The sequence below is a fragment of the Anguilla rostrata genome, chromosome 5 (genome assembly GCF_018555375.3).
Source record: "Anguilla rostrata isolate EN2019 chromosome 5, ASM1855537v3, whole genome shotgun sequence".
Classification (NCBI taxonomy): Eukaryota; Metazoa; Chordata; class Actinopteri; order Anguilliformes; family Anguillidae; genus Anguilla; species Anguilla rostrata.
In genome coordinates this window covers 13,845,712-13,869,237 of record NC_057937.1, presented here as the reverse complement: position 1 = coordinate 13,869,237, position 23,526 = coordinate 13,845,712, and the positions used below count along the sequence as shown (strand labels likewise).

Here is a 23,526-nt window from a genome sequence, read left to right as displayed (position 1 = left end):
AGCGTGTTTCTGGGCAGGTGAAGCTGCACACCTGTCTGAACAGCGCAGGTTTTAGAATCTAGCCTGATTTTGTGTTGATCCAGGTGATAAGGACTGAGACGTGGAAGAATGGAGCATGGTGGCATTGTGACCATAACCTGCGAACGTGCTGCTTGAGGATAGACCACTGGTGTGAATTTGTGGAAGTGTGTGTGTGCGGGTGTTTGTGTGCATCTGCGTATTTGGTCTGGTGTATGAACCTCTGATGGCACCTTTAAGGTTTTCACTCTTGGGATTTTATGGTTGTGGGTGAATTTCGGGGGCTGCAGAGGCCTGGAAGATCCCAGGTGAAGGTGCAAGGAAGAGACGAGTTTCGTCATCCGTAGATGCTACTGAGCGTGACCTAACAATCCGGTTATGAACCCTGTACCCTGCAGCCAGCTTTCCCTGGAATACTTTGTGATTCCCAGCCTGAGGTCTGATATGGAAGGAAATATTCAAGAGCACTGGAACATAAGAAACAGCTCACTGGTATAGATATACAAACGCATGTTCTCAGTACTGGAGACGGAAAGGGAGCCGGGTGTTCGTTGGCATCAGAACGTCCAGGTCTGCATCCTGTTTCCCTGCCGTACTTCATCATGACTCGTCAGGACTCCTGCCACTGCAAACACTCTTCGGATAACACGGGCCTCCGAGCAGCCGCTCTCAAGCTTTGGCTAATTGGCTGGGAAGCCGAACACTGGAGCCTTGTTGACTCGGGCGACGCTCGACGTGGGAGAAACGACCCGAGATCCGCAGTTCACATTCCACGTGTGATTAACTCCCGCCCTGGGGCTGTTTCAGAGTGCTATATGCTAAACTGACTGTTCATTCATTTGGTTAGCAGGCATGCTTACCCAGGGGGATGCTTGGAGCGTCATGCACTGGTTCTCATTCACAATACATAAGCGGAGAAATGGCTGTTTTTCACTTTCTGTGTACCGTAGTTCACGACCTGGAGACCAGTTAAGACCTCTGCGTGGATTTGTTATCACGTGACTCTTAACTCATACTGCCTTTATTTTTAAAGACTGAAACGGTGACATTGGGACCAAGGGTACGTCCTCTTTCCAGAACCTTCCGCCCCTCTGGTTGTCCAGAATAGTCTGCAGAGAGCGGGCCAGCTGTACTGGCTTGTAGAGCTAACTCTGCTATAATCACCGCCTTGATCTCTAATTGTGGCCTCAGGAGGAGTTTGTTTGTTCCGAAATGAAACGCGGCGTTCTGGAAAGATTTCATTGTCACTCTTAAATGAGCCTCGAGCTGGGGGTCCCAAGTGCCCAGCCATTTTTAAAATAACGGGCGTTAGATTGAAGTGGAAGCATTGTGTTAGTAATAATGTTTGATGGTTTTTAAAAAATAATTTTTGTATTAGCTGTAATAACATTGTTGTTCTGTGGGCTATTGTTTATGGTCATGTTTTGCAGTAGGCCCTAATGAAATGGAGGAACCTAATTGAGTCTGGGAGTGGAGACCATTGTGTGTGTGTGTGTGTGTGTGTGTGTGCATAGTGGGTCTGAGAACAATGCCATCTGTGTTTGCTGCTGTAATATGGTATGATGTCAGAGGCTGGGTGTGCTACAGGACCCAGGATCGTAAAACAGGAAATTGGTGTGTCATCAGATCCAGTCATGTCTCCTGCAGATGAGAGCAGTCAGCAGTCTCCTGTGCGGCAGCACAGGCAGAACTTGGGCCTGGGGTTCAGAGCTATAGATTTGAGTTTTCATTCCCTGTCCTCAAGGACACCTGCCATTGAATTTCTAGAAGAATGATAGGCTAGATCGTTCTCTTCTTGATTCCACAATTAACTGTCCTGAGCTATCTCAGATGTTGCTGATTTATCCTCGTTGAAATCGCTGGGTGGGCCATCCAGTCACCCATGGTCCCAGGCCAAAGCAGATGGCACCCTTCCCTGCTCTGCACAGGTATTTGTGTAGAGTTAGCTGTTTTTGGTTAGCATTGTTCAGCACACGCAGCTTAGCGCCATTTCTCTAGTCGGCTCCAGGACTGTAGAAGGCCTCCGTCAGCTGGAATGCGCGCTACACAAACGCCTTTGATGTGGGCGTCACTTTGTTAGTTTTCCCTCTGACACGATTCCTCCAATCCACGGTAAATAATTCAGGAACCGCTCTGGCTAACGTCCGTCCGCGAGCTGCTAAACTGGCTTCTGCATTTCACGAAACACAATGAATGTTTGAACGCTGTTTGTACGCTGAAGCTGCACTCCAGCCGTCTCGCACCGGGGATTTAGTGACATTTCGCTGCTTATGGTTTGTTGTTTCTACAGAAGGGAAGGCTTTTCAGATCTCCAAATGCTCCAGTGCTGTACAAATCGTGGTGGGATTTTTAAAAAATCCTTGAACTCAACCAATGCCCCATTTTCATTATGTTCTGATACATGTTTCAATAGTTTTACTTCAGATTTCCAGTGTTGACCGACTGCGATGCCGGATAGGCTGCAGTAAAGTTGTACCCGTACGGTACAGCCTCAGCCAAAGGGCACTGGAAGGGTCCCTATGGAAGGATTAGGTCCTCCTCCCATTTTCAGGCCATCTGCATCACTCCTGTCCCAGCTTGGGCTCTCAGTGGTGGTGGAGAAAGTATTGTAATTCCTGTGCTTAACGTGGCTGCCATTACGGCACTGAAGACATTCAGACCCAAGGCAAACCCCCTCCCCCCCCACACACACTCATCTGCATTCTGCCACATCCCTTCCTCTCACAAAAGGACGAGTCCGCGGCTAATCGTGTGGGTTTTATGACTTCCCCTCGTTTGGCAGTAATGGCTTTGTAACGGCTCGGGAGCGCACGCTGCGCCGCTCGCACGCTCATGCGTTCACTTCCGCCGCCCGGTTGGTTCGCGCCTACGACTCCGGCGCGCTAAGCGGGTTCATCGGGGCCGGCGAGGCGCCCCGGGGGTAAACGCCGAGCATCTGCGCCACGGCGTCTCTCGCGCCGAACACCAGGGACGCTTTCCAGCCGCGATCCAGCCGCCGCCGACGCCGCAGTACGGCACTTTAGCGGTTTCGTCTGGAACGCTGGCTTTCACAGCTCATTTAAAACACGGTCGGTGTCGTCTGCACCAGGCTGAGAGCAGCGGAGGCTGGATCGCTGCAGACCCGCTCTGGGTGAGCTGGTGCCCGGCGTCTTGCTCACTTTGTGCCCGTGCCTGGGTGAAGTGTGCAGAGCTACGTGAGCCCGCCGAGGTGATGGGAGTTTAAATGACGACGTGCCGTAAGGCATGTCCCGGCTCACTCCTGGGCTGTGAAAAAGACTTGCTAATCTCCAGAGTCCAGGTCACGCGCAGTGCACTCAGCTGACACTCGTAAAAGAGTCATTGCTTGTTATGAGACAGGTGTTGGTAAAACCACGCTCACCCAAAGCGCCGCTCTGGTAAGGATCGGCCAGTCACAAAATCCAAATCTGTTAATAAACGAGGATCTTGTGAGGTGCGGGACACAGTCCTACCTGTGAGGTCATCGGCTGCACATTCACCCGCTTCCATTAAGGTTTTTTTTTGTGTTTTTTTTTTTCTGCTTAGTCATGCTCGGCTGGTCACTTTCCCTTCAGATGGAGACCTGTCCGTCACAGGCTGTGAGGCGGAGACTTGTCCTCCGCAGGTTCATCTGAATCACAGTCAGCTCAGGGGCTTGGAGCATTGAGGCCTGTAGTACAGTCACAGGGGGAAGCCAAGTTCAATTGTTATCAAGGCTGCAGTTTTCATGAGTCATTTCACATTGGCCAGTGAATCTTGCAGCAAATTGCACAAAAAGACCTAGGTGTCATATTTTACCGACTGAAATGCATTAGGCCTAATGATTAGGCTATTTTCATCATTTTATCTTAACCTAGACATAGGATGTTGTTATGACCAGGACTGTGGACATATGGTTCTTTTTGAGAGACTTTTGTCTGCAAATAGTCCTGTTGTTTCTTTGCTACCCTTCAACTTGCAGTAGTTAGGCTGTCCATTTGTTTGCTCTTAGTCATTTTTTTAATCTTATTTGTATTATAATATGTTGAACACCACAGCCGGTGATGTATTTGCATAGGTAAATTAAGATATCTGCACTCAAGAGCTTTTGTTGCTGGTGGAAACAAAGCTTTCTTTGCAGCACCTTGACAGATTGATTAGAACCTACGTGAGATTTATAATGGCTATGGTGGCTCTCAGTTACCAGATTGAAGGATAGAAGGTTCTATTGATTTCCTGCAATTCCTGCACTGTTTATTGTGTCAGCAGGGTGACAGATCTTTATTGCAGCCATCTAAAGGTGGATGACATACATGATTCTTTGCACTTAGCTTATATGGAACCTTTCCCTGTTCTATTAGACTGAAAGGCTTCATGTGGATTATGTTGCACTAGATAGGCTATATGTCCAAATTTTCAATAAGATTGTCCTTGTGGTTTGATTCTTTGAGTGAGTGCCCTCAGTTGTAGCTTCCTCCTTAACACCACACCATTTGTTTTGGTTGATCCCTAAGTATATTAACCCTGAAATTTGAAGGAGTACATCCACAGTTTTGCCAAATGCAGTCAGCCGGATATAGGAGTGCTTATTTACCTTTGAAGAACAGGTTTTTTGGAAAAGTCAGGGTCCTGGAACATTCCTTTGCTTCAGCATTAGAATGCTCAGTTAAGAATATTCTAATGACATAGCAGGGGCTAGCCTATGTCATTAGAATATTCTTACACCTTACACCTTAAAGGGTTAATACAGGCTCATTTGAGATGGTGCAAAGGGGTAATAGTGTTTGTTCTAGAAACCAATGAGTATGAGAGCATGTGACTGTGGGGGAAGAGCTTTTTCCATGGGCTTACCCTTTCAGCAGAACGCAGCTCGATGGTGCTAGCTGCAGTGGGCTATTGAGGGCAGATCAATCGTGGAGCGAGGCCATTTTTCAGCTGTCTTTACCCCCCTCGTTCTCTTTAAATGTGCAGCTTCTGGTTTTGTCAGCGGTTGTAATCAATTGGCATGGAGTGCCTTTTCATTACTCTGTCCTGTTGGTTGTGGGTGGGATTTGATTGTGGCCAGTTTAACCTCCAAGCTTATTCCTACTGAAAACCATTACTTTTTATGAGTAATGGCTTTCTAGTGCTTTTCTACAGTGTTAAACAGTGGTCATCAAAGCTTGTTTTGTAGTCACCTGCATGCTACCACAGACTAATGTTTTTCTATGAGAGAGACCATTGAAGACAAGCTTATATTTAATAGGCTGCTGGAGCTTGTTTGCAGTAATGTGATTGGTTCATTTGAGATGATGCAGGAGGGGGTTGTGGCTAGCTGAAGCGGAGCAGGCCCAGTGACTCAGTACTGCTCCTTTCACCTCCCCGACCGCGCCGCCTGCCAAGGTGAAGACGCTCGGGCGACGGCCAGACGCATCGATCTCCGTGGCGACAGACAGTCCCCGTCACATCACGGGCCTGCGTGCCCATATAAGGGTCCCCCTTCATCCTCCTGCGCTGTCTCTGGCTCCAGTTTGTACAACTTGGCGCCGGCCGTAAACTGCAGCTCCCGGGCTTCAAAAATGCTTTTCACCGAGCCCACAGAGAGTCAAAGAGTGACATCACAGTGGCTTGGTTCATATTTCTCTACAGTCTGTGCTTCATGCTCATTATCACGTTATATAGGCTAGTTGTTTCTTTGCTGAAGCAGTTTGCGTTAAGTACCTTGCTTATGGGCACAGCCTGGGATTGGAACCTCTCTTTCATGTTACACGCCCCCGCCCCTTCACCCACAATGCCTCAGTGGTTTTCTGTTGTACAGGGGCTACCGGCTCTCATACCTGCCGCCTTTGTACTTTTAGGCGGATTGAAATAATGATGTGTTTGGCTGCCTTATAAAACTCTGAAATGTAAAACCCTTGACCAGAAGCGAAGCAATGTAGGCCACGAACAGAGCCCTGCATTCACCGTGAACACTGGCGGTTGTGTTTGCTCAGATGTCGGTCCATTATCTGGATAGGCTGATAGTGCACAATGGGGGCTAGATTGATTTATATACTGCAAGACAGCGCTGCTCAACTCCAGGTCCTGCAGGCCGCAGTGTCTGCAGGTATTTGCTCCAACTGTGCACTACACCACCTGATTCACTAATTATTTTACCTCTTTGGTTCAAAAAGTGAACTCATTTGTGAAATCAGGTGATGCAGTGCATGGTTGGAGAATATACGCTACCTGCAGGCACTGGAACTGAGTAGCCACAGTGGAAGGATTATGTTTAGTGATTCCTGGGAACAGATGAGGTAGAAACTAAATTTACTGATACTTGAGTTTACTGGACTGTTTAGGATTTTGGGGATATTTGTGTAATTTTCCCATTCTTTGGGTGGTATGTCCAGTGTCAGAAGCAGCTTTAAATGACGAGTTGACTGTGTTTCTGGTGTGATTTGGTCCTCTGAGGCACCATTTTGCAGATAACAGGATTGTTACTGAAGGTCCAGTGAATGGGGAAACGTCCCTGAAACATTGTCGTTGCCCAGCCCTGTTCCTGGAGATCTACCAGGTTTTCATTTCAACCCTGATTTGACACACCTGATTCTGCTAAATAGCGGCTCAATGCGACCTCCAGCTGTTGAATCAGGTGCCCTTTGTCACGGTTGGAGTGCAAACCTATGGAATGGTAGATCTCCGGAAACAGTGTCGGGCAGCCCTGCTGTAAGGTTTGGACAGGAAGTGACGTAACGCTAACCCCGCCCCTTTCTCTTCCCTCCCCCTCGCTTAGACCACCAGCAGCGGCAGCAGCAGGATGAGTTCGGACGGGGGCGGCAAGCCGGTCAAGGTGGGCTCCCTGGTGGAGGTGATCGGCAAGGGCCACCGCGGCACGGTGGCGTACATCGGCGCCACGCTCTTCGCCACGGGCAAGTGGGTGGGCGTGATCCTGGACGAGCCCAAGGGCAAGAACGACGGCACCGTGCAGAACAAGCGCTACTTCACCTGCGAGGAGAACCACGGAATCTTCGTGCGCCAGTCCCAGGTAACCGCGGTAACCGCCGCCGACGCCATGGCGATGGGGCCGGGCCTGGCGTGTCAGTCGGCCAGTCACGCGCTCCCGTCCTGCCCACGGCTTTGCTGGACTCCTCCTTCTCCCGATAACATGGACGCCTCTGAAGCGTAGCGCTGGGTGTCACGCCCTGCTCGTTTTAACTGCTTTCAGTAGCTGCGTGCTCTGAATCTTAGTCTGCGTGATCTTCTCCCACCCCCCCCCCATTAATTTATGAGTCTCTCCCTTTACAAAAAGTGACGCATATTTCCCTCAGCGATGAGGAGTCACTTTATTTGTCAGCTTGCTCTTTTGAACAAAAGTACCGTCATTTTCGACAATCAGAATACTGTGTGTGTGTGACTCAAGTTGAAGATTAGAGACAGAAAGGCTACGCTAATCAATGGGGCGATATATTTTGGCAAGTGCCGTCGAAGGGTAGAGTAGAGCAGTTTAACAGAGCTTGTAACAGTGTCCCGCGACTGGCAACCCAAGACCCGTGTGACCCGTTGATTAATGACCGCCAACCTCCCCCCGCCCCCCGCCCCCTCACCAACCCACTTTAGGTTTGACGTGAATCGCAGCGCAAACTTCAGGGCGCCGCTTACGCCTGGGGTGAACTAACCCCTGCTTTTCGTACGAGGCTCAGGGAGATTTACGAGGTGCTCTGGGTCCAAACGAAACGCCTGGCCGGACGGAGCGGAGCGCCGCACGATGCATCAGGGCCGCGCGCCGCTCTCTCCCCGCGCCTCCTGGGGCCAGACGCAGTCCATTCCCTCTCTTTATCCGCTCATATTTTTCGGCAGAAGTGGAGGCTGATGAGCCGAGCGAGCGGCGGCGGGTTAGCGCTGTCGCGATGATGATTGGCTCTTTTCGGGGAGATTTTCATTCGGGGCTCGGGTGTATATTTAGCCGTGATGGGCGGAGAGGACAGGCAGCGGCTCTGTTTGTCAGCGTGTGCGCGGGGGGGCGTGGCCTCCGTCCCCGCTGTGCGAGACGGTGATGAGTCATCGTGCGGGCGAGCGGCGGTTCTGAGTTCTGCGGGCTTGCGTCTGTGTGCGCGGCGTGTGTGCGCGTGTGTGTGGTTTTGTTTGTGAGTGTGTGTGTGCGCGCATGTGTGTCTGTTTGTCTGTGCATCTGTGCATGTATCTGTATGCATGTGCGTGTGCGTGTGTGTGTGGTGTGCTATGTGTGTACACTACATTTCCATATGTATGTGGACACCCCTTCTAATTAGTGGTTTAGGCAATTTCAGCCACACCCATTGCTAACAGGTGCATACTATGAAGCATACAGCCATGCAATCTCCTTACCCAAACATTGGCAGTAGAATTGGTCTTACTGAAGAGCTCAGTAACTTCCAACGTGGCACTGTCATAGGATCCCAATTCCCACCTTTCCAAAAAGTCAGTTTTCAGTCTTCTGCCCTGCTAGAGCTGCCCCAGTCAAGTGTTACCACTGTTATTGTGAAGTGAAAACATCTAGGAACAACAGCTGCTCAGATGTTGTAAGATCACCATGTGCAGTGCCAAGCGTCTGGAGCAGTGAAAATGTGTTCTGTATCACACTATCTGGCAGTGATGAATCGCACTTTACTATCTGATGGAATGGGGTTTGGTGAATGCCAGGAGAACTGACTGAATAGTTAGCCAGGAGAACTGGCAACTGAAAAGTTTTGTGGAGGAGGGATAATGGTCTGGGACTGGTTTTCATGGTTTTGTCTTGCCCCTTTGTTCCAGTGAAGGTAGATCCTAAATCTTAATGCTACGGCGTACAATGACGTTCTAGATAATTGTGCGCTTCCAACTTTGGACAACAGTTTGGGTAAGGCCCTTTCCAGTTTCAGCATGACAATGCCCACATGCACAAAGAAAGGCGCATAAATACATGGTTTTCTGACCTACACCCCATCAAACACCTTTTGGATGAATTGGAATGCTGACTGCGGCCTTATGCCCAAAATCAGTGCCCAGACTCATTCAGGTAGTGGTCACAGACTTCATTCCCCAGAATTCTCTATTCCAGGTGATTTTCTGTTGACTTCCCTTGGGACTCACAGAGATTTAGTTGACATTCCATAAGGCTTGCCTTAATGCTCAGAGGCAGTGGCAGGAATGCAGTCAACATTTGTCTTCAAACTTGACTATTAATTAAAAGCAATATTCGCTGTGCAGTAAATAAATAAAAGTTATAATTGCTAAACTGTGATTGAAAGTGAAAGTAAAAGACAAAAAATTATGGAATCCCAGCTATGATCTCTGAGGAATGTTTTCCTCCCTGAAGTTCAAGGCAGATATATTACATTCATATTCCCTCTGAAACATGCAACATTAGCTTGAGTTATGCTGGCCTACTCACACTGAGTTATGCAGATCTTATTATGCAGAGCACAACATGGCATTAATAGGAATGATTTCATTACGTTTTTGGAGTCTGAAATGGCGTGTTCCCTGTATCAGCAGGCACACTTTATCAGTGTTTGTATATACTGCAACCAGTCTGCCCTGGTGAAGCACAGAGGCCCATTATGCAGAGCGCATGTCGCATATTTGGGAAGCTCTAGCTTAAATTTAATTTGAGTTTATCCAAGTGCACACGCGGTGTTCGTTTGTGAGTTGAGCCTTTGCAGATATTTCTGTATTTATTGTGTCCCCAGAAAAAAAGGAAAAAAAAGGTCCAGGATCAGCTAACTAGATACCAATCCTAATATCAACAGTTACGTGTCATAAATAAAAGAATTGTGTGTACCTGAAATTAGCCACTTTGCCTCTGCATATGTTACATAACAATGGTGTACTGCCCTGAATAAAGCAAATCAGTGCTTTTCAACCTTGTGTTTTACTTGTGTGTTCAGCATCGCATATTATTTTTAGCCTTTGTGCTTCAGTCAGTCTAATGTAGGCTATTAGCAGCCCGCATTGAATCCCAAAAACTAGCTGCCCTTTCAGGCATTCACTGTTTGTTGAAACATGCACGAAATGACTTGAGGCTGCATCAGTTAGTGGAGGTGAAGCAGGCCGGTATGAATATTCACCCTGTGTTGCTGTGTGTATTCATCCACTGACCTTAAGGTACGACGACTCGGGGAACAAGTTTTAGGCTAATGGCTGTTTTGGAGAATAAAATTGCCTGTCCTGGACTGCTTTAATCTTGTTTGGATCATCAACCAATGCAGAAGTCACATTTGTTGTTCTTGCATGTCTCTTCCTAAGCTCATATTTTCAACTGTAGTATTAATGTAAAGAATGAATTCAGTGAAGGGGTTTCTGGTGGTTGCTAACTTTTAATATGGATAGGTTTTATTGTAAGTACCGTATAGCCAACTCAGTGGAGTCTATGGTGGCATTTTAACTTTAAGTGGTCTTCATTATGATAAAATATGTGCTCTTATTGTTATTCTTTTTATATGGACATTTACTTGAATATATATACAGTATCGCATTTTGCTTCAAGGTGATCTCTTTTTAGTGTCTCTCACAAGACTCTCTAAAAAATGAGCTATTGCATTAAAAGTGTCACCTCTATTATGTGAAAGGAAAATCTTTTTTTTTTATCGTAAAATGTTCTTCTAGTGGACCGTTTTCATAAAACTATTTTTCCACTGTAGGCAGAATATTGATCACCTCAGACATAATTCTGAAGAAAGCAGAGGTTTAAAATCATCCTTGATGTCCTTGCGTAGACGTTCTGCTGCATGCAGATGAGTTTGGGATACTGAGAGTCCTTCTCTCACTCCGCTCATGTTTCCGGTTCCTTCTCTCCAGCTGCGAGCTATACACAGGCTGCTCACGCTACACATGGTCCATATGGCCATGTTTGCATTAATTATCTTAATGACATTGTCTGACAGTAAGATCCTGTAAGGAGTGTGAGTGGTTCCGCTGAGAAAAAGAAACCAGGTCATATAAAATATGCATATTGGTCTAAGTCAAAATGGCAATCATTTTTAAAAGCACAGGCCTTGTTGGATCCTGCAGTGCGGAAGAACAGCTTTTGAGGGTAAAGTTAGATTCTGCAGTATTCACTCTGAATGTTTTAGTACTCACCTCTCTCTCTCTCTTTTTTTCTCTATATATATATTCTTCCCTCTCTCCATCCCTCTCTCTCCACTTCTCCATTTCACTCACTCCCCCACTTTCTCTCCCCCTCTCTCTCTGTCTGTCTCTCTATCCCTCTCCCTCTCTTCCTCTCTCAGATCCAGGTCATTGATGATGGAGCAGACACCACCTCTCCTGAGACTCCGGAGCTGGCTGGAGCCAAAATCCCCAAACGAGGTAAGGACACCTGCACCCCCATCACCCTGTCACCTCACACCGACTGGTGCTCACGCTTCCTGAGGCATTCAGGTTTGATACTCACACTTTAGACTGATTGGCAGTTAACCGTGCCATGTGACCATAATATGCTAGTCTATTGGCCACTGCCAGACACCTTCATCATGTGTCCAATGCTGCCTCCCACCTAAGGTCTTCTGAATCAAAAAGGGTGCAAAAATAAGATCTGAAGTTTAGCATTGCCCATTAAAGATCAAATTGTGCTCTCAGTTTCATTAAAGTCTGTAGGGACAAACCAGGGACAAACCAGGGTTAAAACTAATCTTCTGAACTCCTGTCTTGTAAACTCATTGGCTTGCCTAGTAATTTGAGGGCAAGGATTTATTTTTATTTAATTTTATTTTTTAAAGAAGTCAGTTGACCAGAATATGTTGCTTCAGATTTGGCAGTAATGTTTGACCGTCTGAACAACTTTTCAGCCGAGTGTGCGGGTGCTCCTAGCCCGGTCCAAACATCTCAAGTTGAGCTGGAAAGTGAGAACGTTCCAGGTATGAGGGTTACAGCAGGGTTATCTGGTAATCAACAGCAAATCCCACCAATCAGAAGGGAGCATGACCGTGGTTGGTCGATCGTGGGACCTACTCGCTATTGCATGCCAAAATTTTGGGAACTTGTGTACAGCAATAATTATGAAATAATTCCCAATCGTTTTACATTTATATTGCATAATTGTGATATTTCTTATCATCTTATCAAAGAAATGGCTTTGCTTGAGAGCCCATCCGAGGCAGAGGTTCTTTCGCAGCGGGGATGGGGAGCGTTTATTCCCACAATCTTGCTCTATTATTCTGGCTATTTGTCACAGCTTTGGTTTCCATGGTGACCATCGCCACAGACGGAACAAAGTCCCTTTGGGATTCTGTGAGGCCCCTGCCGATGCTCTATCCGCACTCCCTCCTGTGACCTCTTTCCTGTGACATCATATCGAAAACCTATGCAAAATGAGTTAGCATGTCCGTTGTAAAAAAGCATACACAGATTTGAACATATTTCTGTCTTGCCTGGTGTGTGCTACTGGCAACAGAATATACTTGACGTATAGCCCCCCATTTACGTACAGGAATGCAAATTCCAATAAAGTTACTGGGGCGGGGTCGGGATCGGGTTCCCAGCACTGGGAGGGCAGCGTCTGTGGAGCAGACAGTGCAGCCAGTGTGCCAAGGTGCCCGCGGTTGCCATGGTCACCCTCTGTACTGCAGTGAGGGGGGGGGTGTGGGATCTCTCTGCTGGCGCTATGGGGGTCGGGTTTCCAAATGTCACTTTCCTCTTATCAGGCAGGATGTGATGTCGTAGCGTGACTTCACCTTCAGTAATTTGTACACTCTTCCTGACCTACACATTTGTGCAGGCACCTAGTTACAATATAGAAATATTTTTTTTACATGCAAGATTATAGCACTGACTTTTAGATATCATCTCATGCAGCTGTTAGCATGCATAGCAAAGATTCTGCTCACATTCGTTTACAGAAAAAGGTTTGTGATGTAGCACTGCACATAATGCTACCAGTATCTGTTTATCTGTTTTCACAATCAGTATCTCAAACTGCGTTTGCTGCTAAGCCTACGGATATTCTCTTTCCATGCACTGGCTTTTCTTCTAAAAACAGGCAAAATCAATTTTTTTTCTTGTGTCTGTTCTTCTTTTAGCTAGTGTCTGTCCCGATCCAGCAATGAACACGAAGTGCTGTCTGTTAGCCTAAAAATAGATGAGAAGAAATCAAGAAAAGAGGCTTGAACTGTAACAGTGACAGCTCTCCCCCTGCAGGAGTAGACAGTGTACCCCAGGGAACGCTGCTGAACGGACACGCTGTGGCACGCTGTACGAGCGTCAAAAACCCATTCCCAAGCATCTTCAGACATCAAATGTGGTATCTCTGAAAGCGCTTTGGCCTGGCACTTTTTCATTTAAAATTCTGAGCGGCAGTCGCATAAATAAAATTGCTTCCAAGAAAAAAAAGAAAAAGATGATTGCGGTTCAGGCACGTTGCCAAGAAAGTAAATTCGCCGTCACAAAATAGCAGACGGTGCTGTCAGCCGTAGCAAGGCTGAAATGTGTGCGTAGTGGTCCATCAGCGGGCGATCGAAGCCAAGGCAGAATTGGGATGGAGTATACTCGTATGCTGCATGATCCCCACGTCAGGTGAACATGCTCAGATCAAAACTCTACTGGGCCAAAGAAAACTGGAAGTAGTTTTTTCAGAGCCACTAGGGAGTGTATTATCAGCATTATTGAAAGCGCTCATTCTTGTCTTCTGTTCTTGATTTTCAGAGCTTGTGGAGACGCCGAAATCGAGCAAACTGGTGAGTGGAATATGTGACACTTTTGACCCCCAGTTCAATTTTAATAGGAGACCCTGACTTGGGTAATATTTTGATTAGCTGTGTGTTAAATTATATCCACCCCAAAAGGTAAGTCACATGGTTTGAAGATCAGCTGTGGGGGGAGTCTCACAGTTTGACCTGCAGTTACTGAGGATCTGTGGAAGCACTGACATCATCAGTGTTGCGAGATGGCGCCATCATCTGGTGCATGTGTGCATGGCGACCGCCATCTTTTGATTGTACTTGTGAGAGAAGGGCTGAGGAATCACCACAGCTGCCTCTGCTCACGGAGGTCATGCAGTGTGACCACGCTGGCTGACCTCTGGACCCTGCCACTCCACGCGCAGCAATAGCTACCCACCCCACCAAAACCCACCCAGTGAACACCCTCCTCTCCTCTCCCGCTTGCCTCTGTCGTCCTCTCTCCCCCTCTTGCCCCGGTGTGGGAAACATCTTGTGCTGTGTGAAGGAGGGGTTGGACTTCCTCTTCTGTCCAGAAGAGGGAGCAGTTTACCCAGTAATCGGCTGCGTCTTTGTTTGTGTGTGCACGCGCCTGCCCTGTTTACTGCTTTGGCTCCTTATTTACATTTTCATAAGATATTTCAGGTTTTCATGTGCTTTTTTTACAATGTGTAAATGTTACTTCACTTACACAACAGAATAAAATGGGCTAGATCATTGCAGACATTGAGGATAAAACCTTGTGAGTCACCAGCTGCAATATATAAGCCTTTGGCTGTACAGGCTTCATTTAGTTAAATAAAGAGTGTTTGAGGATATTGTGTTTCAATGGAGACAGAAATAGCATACGCTGTAGGCTACACACAGCATGCGCCCTGAATACTAATAGGTGGATGTATGCAGGAAGAACAGGAGAGAATGTTTTTTTTAAGTGTGCTCTTTTCTACATTAGCATAACAAAGTACAGTTTTACCAAAGCAACATTGAAACACTTGCGTTTTAAGATTCTTCATTTCAGTTTGCTGTTGATACAGGAGAGTGGTAAGGTCGGTTCATTCTGTGTTCAGAATGTTACTTTACATACTTTGCACATGAGCAGGTTTGGGACAGGCGCGAGTGTACTCAGTAACGGAAGCACTAATACTGGTAAATACTGATGGGAGTGGTGCTTGCCAGGCAGTCAGTGCCTCTCAAACAGGGAGGGAGGTAGAATGGGGTAGTTCAGCTTTCTGGAATGGAATCAGCCCACTCTTGTCTCTGGTAATAGGCCAAACATCGAGGCCAAACATTGACCCGCCCTTTCGTCCGGCCTCAGAGAAGCTCCAGCCCCACTGACCTGCCACCTCCCATCATCGTCCTCCTCAGCGCTTCCTCTCACGATCGATAGCCCGACGCAGCACTGTGGGCCAGAAAGCTTCAGACACGGACGCCGGGCTCCACCTCCGCTGTGCTTTCAGTCTGCCCAAGGCCCCGTCTCTGTGCATGGCACTCTAGCCCTTTGAAGAGTAGGCTTTTTGGAATTCTGTCAGTGTTCTAGAACTTCATGGCATTCGATTACCAGTAGTGATTGTGCTAAGAACATTCCAGTCACATGTTTGTGATCTTACACCTTAGACAGATAACGCATGGTTACTCACTGCATGGGAAGAATCTCCATTTGTATTGAGCTGAAGCGTGTAGAAGGTGGTCAGTGGTGTAGAGCCATTTGTGGTGCAGTTATGCTCCCTCCTGCAGTTCTACTGTCACAATCCTCTCTTTCCCAAACATCTGCAGACTTTGATTTTGCTTTTTCCATGCTAAGTCCTCGCCGTGTTAGTCCATGCGCACATTTCTCTGTCTTCTCTGTCTATCGCTTGACCATGTTGCCAGAACTATGTGTGGCACGCTCCACGTGGTCCTGGGTGTGGTCATGGGTGTGGTCTGTATGCATTATTGTACCTATACTGTATATTCAGATATCAGCTTCTTATCTATGTAATATGAGTCAGAGGGGGAGAGATGAATGTTATTTTCTCTAATTGTCCATTCTCTGCTCTGATTGTGTCTTATGCGTTTATTTCACTGTTCTCACTTGGGTACAGCTGGTGTGTTATAAAGCTGTGATGAAAAAGCTACATTGATGAATAACGCCGATCCACAAACGTGATGCTTTTTGTTACTCTGTCAAAGTTAATGTAACGTGCGAAGTGTGTTTTTTCTTTCATTCCGTTTCATAATGTTCAAAAACGAATAGGCCCAGGTCTGGCTGTGAATGGGACACAAATAAAGGCACAGTTAGCATTGCATGCTGAGAGTGTTGCAGAGCGAAGTCATCTCTGTGTGATATGTGTATAAATTTCAATGTTTCACATCCTCTCGGGAGCTGAAGGTTGGAGTGATGTTTGAACGATGTGTGCAAATGTGTACTTGTGTCTGTTCACTCCTCGTGTGAAGAGCCACTCTGGAAGAGCACCGGGTCACCCTCTCACCAACATCACCAGCGCCTCTAACTGCTGCTCTACTAAGACTTCTAACCTTTCACCTTTGCACCCCTTCCTCCCTCCCCTGCCCGCCCCCCCCACCCCCCTCCGCCTTCCCTCCCCAATCTAGCAGCGAGGAGTGAAGCCCAAAAAGGTGCTGCATGTTTGTTAACCGTGATAACCGTGGTAACCGTGTTTCCCGCTGACCCAGCTGCATGGCAACAGGGTGTCAGCCATTACTGTCCCTTGTCACATTCCCCTGAAACGCATTGACCCCGTGCCCTTGACCACTCATCGTGTCCCACCTGATCTGTGTGTGTGTGTGTGTGTGTGTGTGTGTGTGTGTGTGTGTGTGTGTGTGCGGGTGCCCGATTGTGTGCGTGCAAGTACATGAGTACGCGCACACCAATAAAGCAAAGAAGCACAAAGTCCCGAATTTCTTCTAGAGGTTTTTTCATAATTACAATACAATTCAACTACACTACCATCCCCCAAGCATCTCATTTTGCCCAAGAAAAATGCGTTTTTAGCAATCAGCATTATTGCTGCACAAAATTTATATCCCATTGCAATCAATTTCCACAGGGCACCTCAGAAATGCTGTTTGTATTAGAGCTCAGAGATTGAATAAGGAGGAATAAGCATAGAATATGAGTGTTTTAATGGAGAGGGGCCAACTCTGCAGAAGGGATGAGGAACTCGCATCAGAACAGTATCCGTATCAGACAGGAATGAATCAGAAGCACTTAGGCTTACAAATACCACTCAGGAATGCATGCGCTGTGTGATGGAATGGCAACCTGGAGCCGTCTGTGCTTCTGGTGAGCTGCACACAGGCGCGATTTTGTTTCACACCCCAGAAAGATCCCCTCCTTCTGGGCTTTGGACTGGAGAATGGCATTGTGGTAGCTGTGGGCGTGGGTGCAGTCAGGTCCATTGAGTTTTATTTCCTGTGCAGTGTTTATGTGCAGATAGTGAGAGTGTGTAAAGGCACAATGTTTCCTGAGGGAGTAGTGAGAAGGAGAAGGCATTGGAGAGCGCAGTGAGGTGTAGGAGCTTTTTGTAGTGAGTTTGCTGCAGCAGCATTCTGGGGAGGGGGGGGGTGAAACGGAACGACGGGGGATTGTGTTTCTCCTACGGGACGGCCAGTGACGCCCCCCTCTGGGTGTCTCTGCTGCCGCAGCACCCCCCCTCCCCTCCCCTCCCCAAGCCCAGCCCTGCATCGCCCTTCCTCCTCCTCCTCCTCTTACTCCTCCTTCCTTCGCGCTCTCGAGGGGACGGGCACCATGGCGTGCCCCTTCTCCGGCTTCCTCAGCCACCTCTCCTGCCCTTCCAGCCCGTCCAGCGCTCGGTGCCAGCGGGTGTGTGAGTCTGCACACGTCCGTGTGCGTGTGCGTGTGTGTGCGCGCGTGTGTGTGTGCGTGTGTGTGTGTGTGTGTGTGTGTGTGTACGTGTGTGTGTGTGTGTGTGTGTGTGTGCGCTCCTCCCATTCACCTGCTTCCCTCCTTTTCCCAGGCTCTTGTCCGCTCCTGCTTTGCTCTTTTGGCCGCATGGCTTCTGGTTGGTTGGCTCAGAGTCCCAGCCTGTACGATTGGCTTTTGTTTGTCCAATGGCGTATCTTCCATGGTTGTTTCTGCAGTACAGTACTCTGCTGGCCGTTCATTTGAGTGTTTGCTTTGGTGTTTTCTTTTTAAATTATTATTATTTAAATGTTTTTATTCAGTCTCAGACTGGGGGTAGTCTGGAATGGTTTTGGATTTATGCCGTACAGTCCTTTTCCTTGCTGCTAATTAGCTCATAGTACTCATGATTTGACTGACTGTCCACGAAACTTCCAACCGTAAATGCTGTAAGTATCCAGCTGATTGACAGACTGAAATTCAGAACCTTCCAGGCTGTCAGGAGATGCTTGTCTGCCGAGAATTAAGAATCGTTTTGGCTTCCCGTTACTGCGGAAGTGATGCTGCACTCCTCTTACCGAAGGTGAAATGAGTTTGTCGAGAGCAGTCTGTGATCGGCCGGTAATCCTGCCAGGCTTTCAGTGTCAGATGCTGACCAAGAGGACCCGTAGGAGGAGAGGGAAGAGGAGGAGGAGGAGTATTATTTTGCGAATGCGGGCGCCGGACCGACATGAGAGATGAAGTTTCCTCTGAGCCCGCTGTAGTCAGCTCCCAGGATACCGCGCTACTCACTTACTGCCTTTCGAACCTCAGGATTTCTGTTGGTTCTCCCTGAAGCTGACCTTCACCTTCATGCCTCATCTTTGCTGGGATGCTCCGAGATTTGGAGGGGAAAAAAAATAAAAAACATGATTCCACAAATGGCTGCTTGATATGTGGTATACTGTGGTCCTCCAAATCTAGACCAAGACCGATTGTTAAATAAATTTGGCACATTTTTAAGGGGGTCTAAAATTAGTTTCAGGAACCAATGGCTAGAGAATGTCGCAGTGAGGTATTGTATAGATTGGATTTCATGTACATGAAAAGATGTAGATGACCACTGTGGAGAGTTCTCAGATCTCTAACCCTGATCATCATGGAATGGGAGGGTCTCTATAAACAAGAATCAATTTCCATCCAGAATAAAAGAACCGCCAAATTCAGGGAATCAACATTCTTGCGAGAAGTTACCGTGTGAGTGTGGAGAGAGACGAGAAGCCTGTTGAGCCATGCTGAACTGGTTGAACCATTGACCGATGCAGCTGAGCAGGAAAAGTGCCTTAGTCTCGCAGTTTTTTCTGACCATGATCGTGAAAGATACAGGAGAGAACAGTGACCGTCCTCAAGCTCCGCCCTCACGGGGCCCATGCCTGGTGGCGCTGTGAAGTGGACTCCATACCGCCATAATCAGCTCACCACTGTAGCTCCATGGAGACGATCAAGGAGTATCAGTGAACTCTCAAAGAAAAGGCCTAAACCTGCACTAACTAGTTTCTGTTAGTGGCTGTGGTGTGAAAAGAAGCACTCTTCTACATAGTTCACAAATTGGGCATTCTGAATTTGAGTGGAGATTCTAATTTAAAAAAAAATTATTTTTGGATTTGCAGTCATAATAAAATGCATATGTACACGTGATGCTTTACAGCCAGTAGTGTTCATCTTGGACATGACGCACCATCGAGCTGGCTGCAGTGCCAATAATCAGGAGCAAGCCCTCATTTCCTGTATGTGGAGATTCTTAACGCTGCATTTGTACGGGCTTTACTTTTGGAAAAACTGTCTGAAACCACAACCCAGTAGGTTCTTTGCTTTAGAATTAGCTTTAAAATTAGCTTTGTTAGTAGCAGAACGTTTGTGGGCAGTCACAGGACACAAAGGAGCCTGTACGGTTGCATCACCTGTTATGCTGTTTATTTTTGCTGCAATAAAACCCCCATGGGTCCCTGGTTTGCTGCTCGGCTGGGGACTGGCTGCCGTTTACCCCGTCTGGCGTCCGTTCCCCTGACAACCCCACCCCCTGCCACTAGCGCGCTTTAGAATTTATTCCTGTGAATATCAGCGGAGCGTTCTGTCCAGGTCTCATCATTAATGTTCTGGCAGCGGTATCCCAGAGACTGGTGCTGGCTCAACCCACACGCGACGTTTTCACGATGTTTCTGAGGTACTGAAGGAGAAATGGTCTTATGTGGAGTGCTTGCAAATGGCTGGATGGAGCTGATAAGGGGAGGGGGGAGGGCTATGAACCATCCTAATTTGGCTCTGTGTTTTGAGGGCACTATATCCCAAGGGTGTGTTGATTCAGTAAATTATCTGGAGAAACTGCAGACTGCTTATGATGGGAAGCGGTTTTCTGTTTTTCTACGTTGTCAGTTTTCGTAATGCATGGTCACATGCTGTCCCCTCGCCTACAAAAGGTATCCGTGGAGATTTGCATTTGTTGTGCATGGCAGACTGACTTTTCATTGTTAGCTGAAAATGTTACCTTGTCTACCCACCACCCTGCATTTTACAGGATACTAAAAGAAACCATTGAATTTGTCTTGCTACACATCTGAAAAAGGTCAGAAGTCTGAAAGCAAAAAGTGTACACGAAAGCGTCATGTGTCACATGATTTTGAGAGGAAGGTAGGTAGATAAAGTATTATTTGTTACATTTTACACCTTTATCCAGGTCGGGGGCATCAAAGAACAGGCCTTATACTAGACTTTTTTCCAAGGAGCATAAGTACATGCATGCACCCCAGTTAGTAGAAGTGCTCCTGAATTATTTTTCCTGTTAGCACACATCGGTTTTCAGGAGCAAATGCTCCTAAAGTGGGAGCACTGTAGAGCCCTGAAGAGGAGTGTTTTTAGGTCATCAGGACAACTGTTTGAGCTTGGAGCTGAGAGGTTGTGGTGAGGCTAACTGCATGTTCTTCCAGTGTGTAGTTCCACAGGCTGATTATGGAGTGGTCCTACTTTCAAATGTCCTGCAATATCCATTTCTTAAATCCGACAAGGGCGCTGAAGAAGGCCTTGAGGAGTCCAGGATGGTATCTGTCAGGCCCCGGTAATCTGCGTGAAGTTGATTGCGAATAAATAAAATGCTTGAGATGAAACTGAGGAACGGACCTCAATATGACCTGTCAAACCAATGCCATGAGGGACGGCAGGAGTTGCTGGGCTAGAATGACATTGCTATGGGGGCAAAATTGCTCTGTGGACATGGGGCCGTTGATTTGGCCGTGATTTTGATCCAGGTCATTTCCCAAAGTGGCCATTGGGACTTTGTAATCCACAAAGTAATCTTTTTCAAATTAAAGTGTGCTGCGGGGGTAAGAATTAAGGTGACCGTTGGGTGTTGCAGACAACACAATATCAACACGCAATGATGTTGCTTTTATATTGATCCCTGTCCCACCGGGGATTGACATTTTGAAAGGGAATTGAGAGGTTCTCATGGCTTATATTTCTCTTTACAGTTGTTATGTGCCCTTCTGGTGGATGTTGTTCACTGCTGGGGAAAAATTTCAGGGACTTGGCATGTAAGCCTTGTGCCTGTCAGTGCCATTGTTTCCTTTAATTTGGAAAGGTCTGGGGTCCTGGCTGTTTAACCATTGACTTGTCCCATGCAACATTCAGCACAAGAGGTCTTCAAGTGTTTGTAATCCCATGATAGATTTTTCCTTTTGATATTTTACAGCTGTAGAGAGCTTTTTTGAAAGAGATAATACGTGACAAGAGCAGTTTGTCAGTCGAAGCAGAATGGCCGTAAACGCTCATGGGCTAGGAGGCTTTGCTCTTTAGAAGATATCTGATTTGCTTATGTGAAGGCCTGAAGCACAGGCCCCAGTGCAGGCAGTAGTTAGTGAGGACCTTTTAAATAGCAGTTAGCAGTGGTTGGGATGTCTAATTGCCCCGCCCTTAGCCCCGCCCTCCCTCCCAGACTCCGTTCTCCTAGGCCACACCCCCCCAGGCCGCGGGGGTCTCGGAGGCCAGATTGCCCTCCAGCTGTGTGGCGACCCGCTGCGCTATCGCTGCTAAAGCGGTAACTCTATCCACCCAGCCAGGCCTCGTCCACAGGGACCCGCGCAGACTGCCGCTCCTCAATATTTCAAAAGGATGGATTTTCCGCCTCCTGCTCAGGAGCACAGGCCGCGTGGGCTGTAATTGATACCCTCTTCTGCCTCGTCTCTCTCTCTCTCTCTCTCTCTCTCTCTCTACTTTATTTATTTGAGTTTTTTTCGACGCCTGCCCCTCAGCGGTGTGAAGGTCGCGTAGCGCACCGGCCGGCCTCGTATCCGCGCTCCCGCCGCGCGTTTGGTCTGCCTCAGCAGGACTGGCCTTTCACAGCATTGACGGGTTCCTTCTCCTCACCCGCTAACTGCCAGCCTCTGTAATATACGAGGCGCTTTTGGCCTGGTAGCGCCACGGCTCCTGTGCTCACTGCCAGCGCTTTAGACTCCGCCCCCTCCCCTCCTGTGAGAGCGCTCTTGTTTTGGGCACAGATGTTGGCATTAAGCAAAGCCCCGCAGCTCTCCTGCTACAGTGTCCTGCGATTAGCGGGCCATATGTCCGGCAGACGGGGCGCGTCCGAACGGGAGGGGATAAACGCGGGGAGCGATGGCCGCCCTGCGCGGCCTCTCCGCAGACGAGGAAGAGGAGAGTACGTGCTCACGGCTGCGCGTGCGCTTTAAACGGTCCCGCCCTCGCGCGCGCGTGCAGAAAAGCGTGCGTAGAAACGCGTGCGTATGCGGCCGAGGCTCCCAGCCCCATTGTTTTGGAACGGGCCTCGCGAGCCATTCTAATTAGCCACAAAAAAACAGATCTGTGGAGCGTTGCTAGGAGACAAAGGAGACTTGCATCAATCCTACCCCCCCCCCCCCCCACACACACACACACTCTTTTCCCAATGCTTCAGTGTGAATCAGTCACTGGTGCAATCCTCTCTCCCTGTGTCTTTCTTTCCCTCTCCCTCTCTCTCTCTCTCTCTCTCACTCTATCTCTCTCTCCCCTCCCCTCCTCTCTCTTTCTCTCCCCTCCTCGCTCCCCCCCTCCCTCTCTCTGTCTGGAGCACGGAAGGGAGGGGAGGGGGAGTGTAAGGGTTGAAAAAAACTGAGCAGTGATGTAATGGGCTAACAGGGCGGAGGTTGGCGAATCACAGGCAGGGAGACGGAGAGGGAGAGGGAGGGGGGGAGGGAGCGAGTGAGAGTGGAGAGAGAAAGAGAGAGAGGGTGCTTCCTTGCGCGAGCAGGTGCAGGACCGGGGCCTGCAGACAGACAGATAGGGGTAAAGATGGCAGCGCTCTAAGCGGAGAGAAGGCGATATCGGCGCAGGCAGCTCAGCCGGACGGACGATAAGCCGGCCACAGCGGCGGAAGGCTCCGGAACGCACCAGCCATTTGCAAGCAGATCCGCCATCGGCCGAGCGGCCCGGGGTCCTGCGATACCGACGCCGTAGCCTGCCGTGCCTGCATTGTCTGAGGGATTTCTGCTGCTCCTCCTCCTCCTCCTCCATCTCTCCCTCTCTCTCTCTCAATTCTGAATGTGATTGTGACTCTCTGTTTGCTCCTGTTTGTCTTCTTTTCCTCTCGCCAATATGATGAGACAGACGCCCGCTCCCAGGAAGGTAGAGACCCGTCCGATACGTTATTCACTGTGGGATGTTTGTCATCCGTTATTTTTCTTTATTTATTTTCTCCCCCCCCCTGCACCCCCGGTCTCCTGTTTTCACTCCAGTACGAGGGCTTTTGGTTCAGAACGCTGTTTAATTCACGGCACTGCCATTTCATTGCGATGCTTGCTCGGTCTGTTGTTTTGCCCACGGTGGTGTGTGTTGATGTTGTCATCTCCTGCTTTTGATTTGGGGTTCCGTTTCGGAACACGGTGGGGGTCGATTGGGGGTTGTTTTTTCACGAGTAGCCATCGGTCACGGTCTGTTTGTTTATTTTTTCACGTTTTATTCTTTTTTTGGTGGTCTGTTTTTGCAGTATACATGATAAATTCGCATTTTTTTTCATCT

General features: G+C 48.1%; 1 protein-coding gene across 10 annotated transcripts in view; it reads left to right on the top strand.

Annotated features, from left to right (window-relative positions):
* Positions 1–23,526, top strand: part of dctn1b (dynactin 1b) — a 65,950-nt gene that overhangs the window by 9,245 nt on the left and 33,179 nt on the right. For 5 of the 10 annotated variants that reach the window (XM_064335240.1, XM_064335238.1, XM_064335235.1 and 2 more), the window contains exons 2-6: positions 6,749–7,000; positions 11,202–11,280; positions 13,612–13,643; positions 16,215–16,238; positions 23,116–23,133. In XM_064335240.1, coding sequence (XP_064191310.1) covers positions 6,749–7,000; positions 11,202–11,280; positions 13,612–13,643; positions 16,215–16,238; positions 23,116–23,133 — 405 coding nt within the window. The remainder of the gene's footprint in view (positions 1–6,748; positions 7,001–11,201; positions 11,281–13,611; positions 13,644–16,214; positions 16,239–23,115; positions 23,134–23,526) is intronic. The other 5 variants (XM_064335241.1, XM_064335236.1, XM_064335243.1 and 2 more) reach the window with 3 other exon arrangements.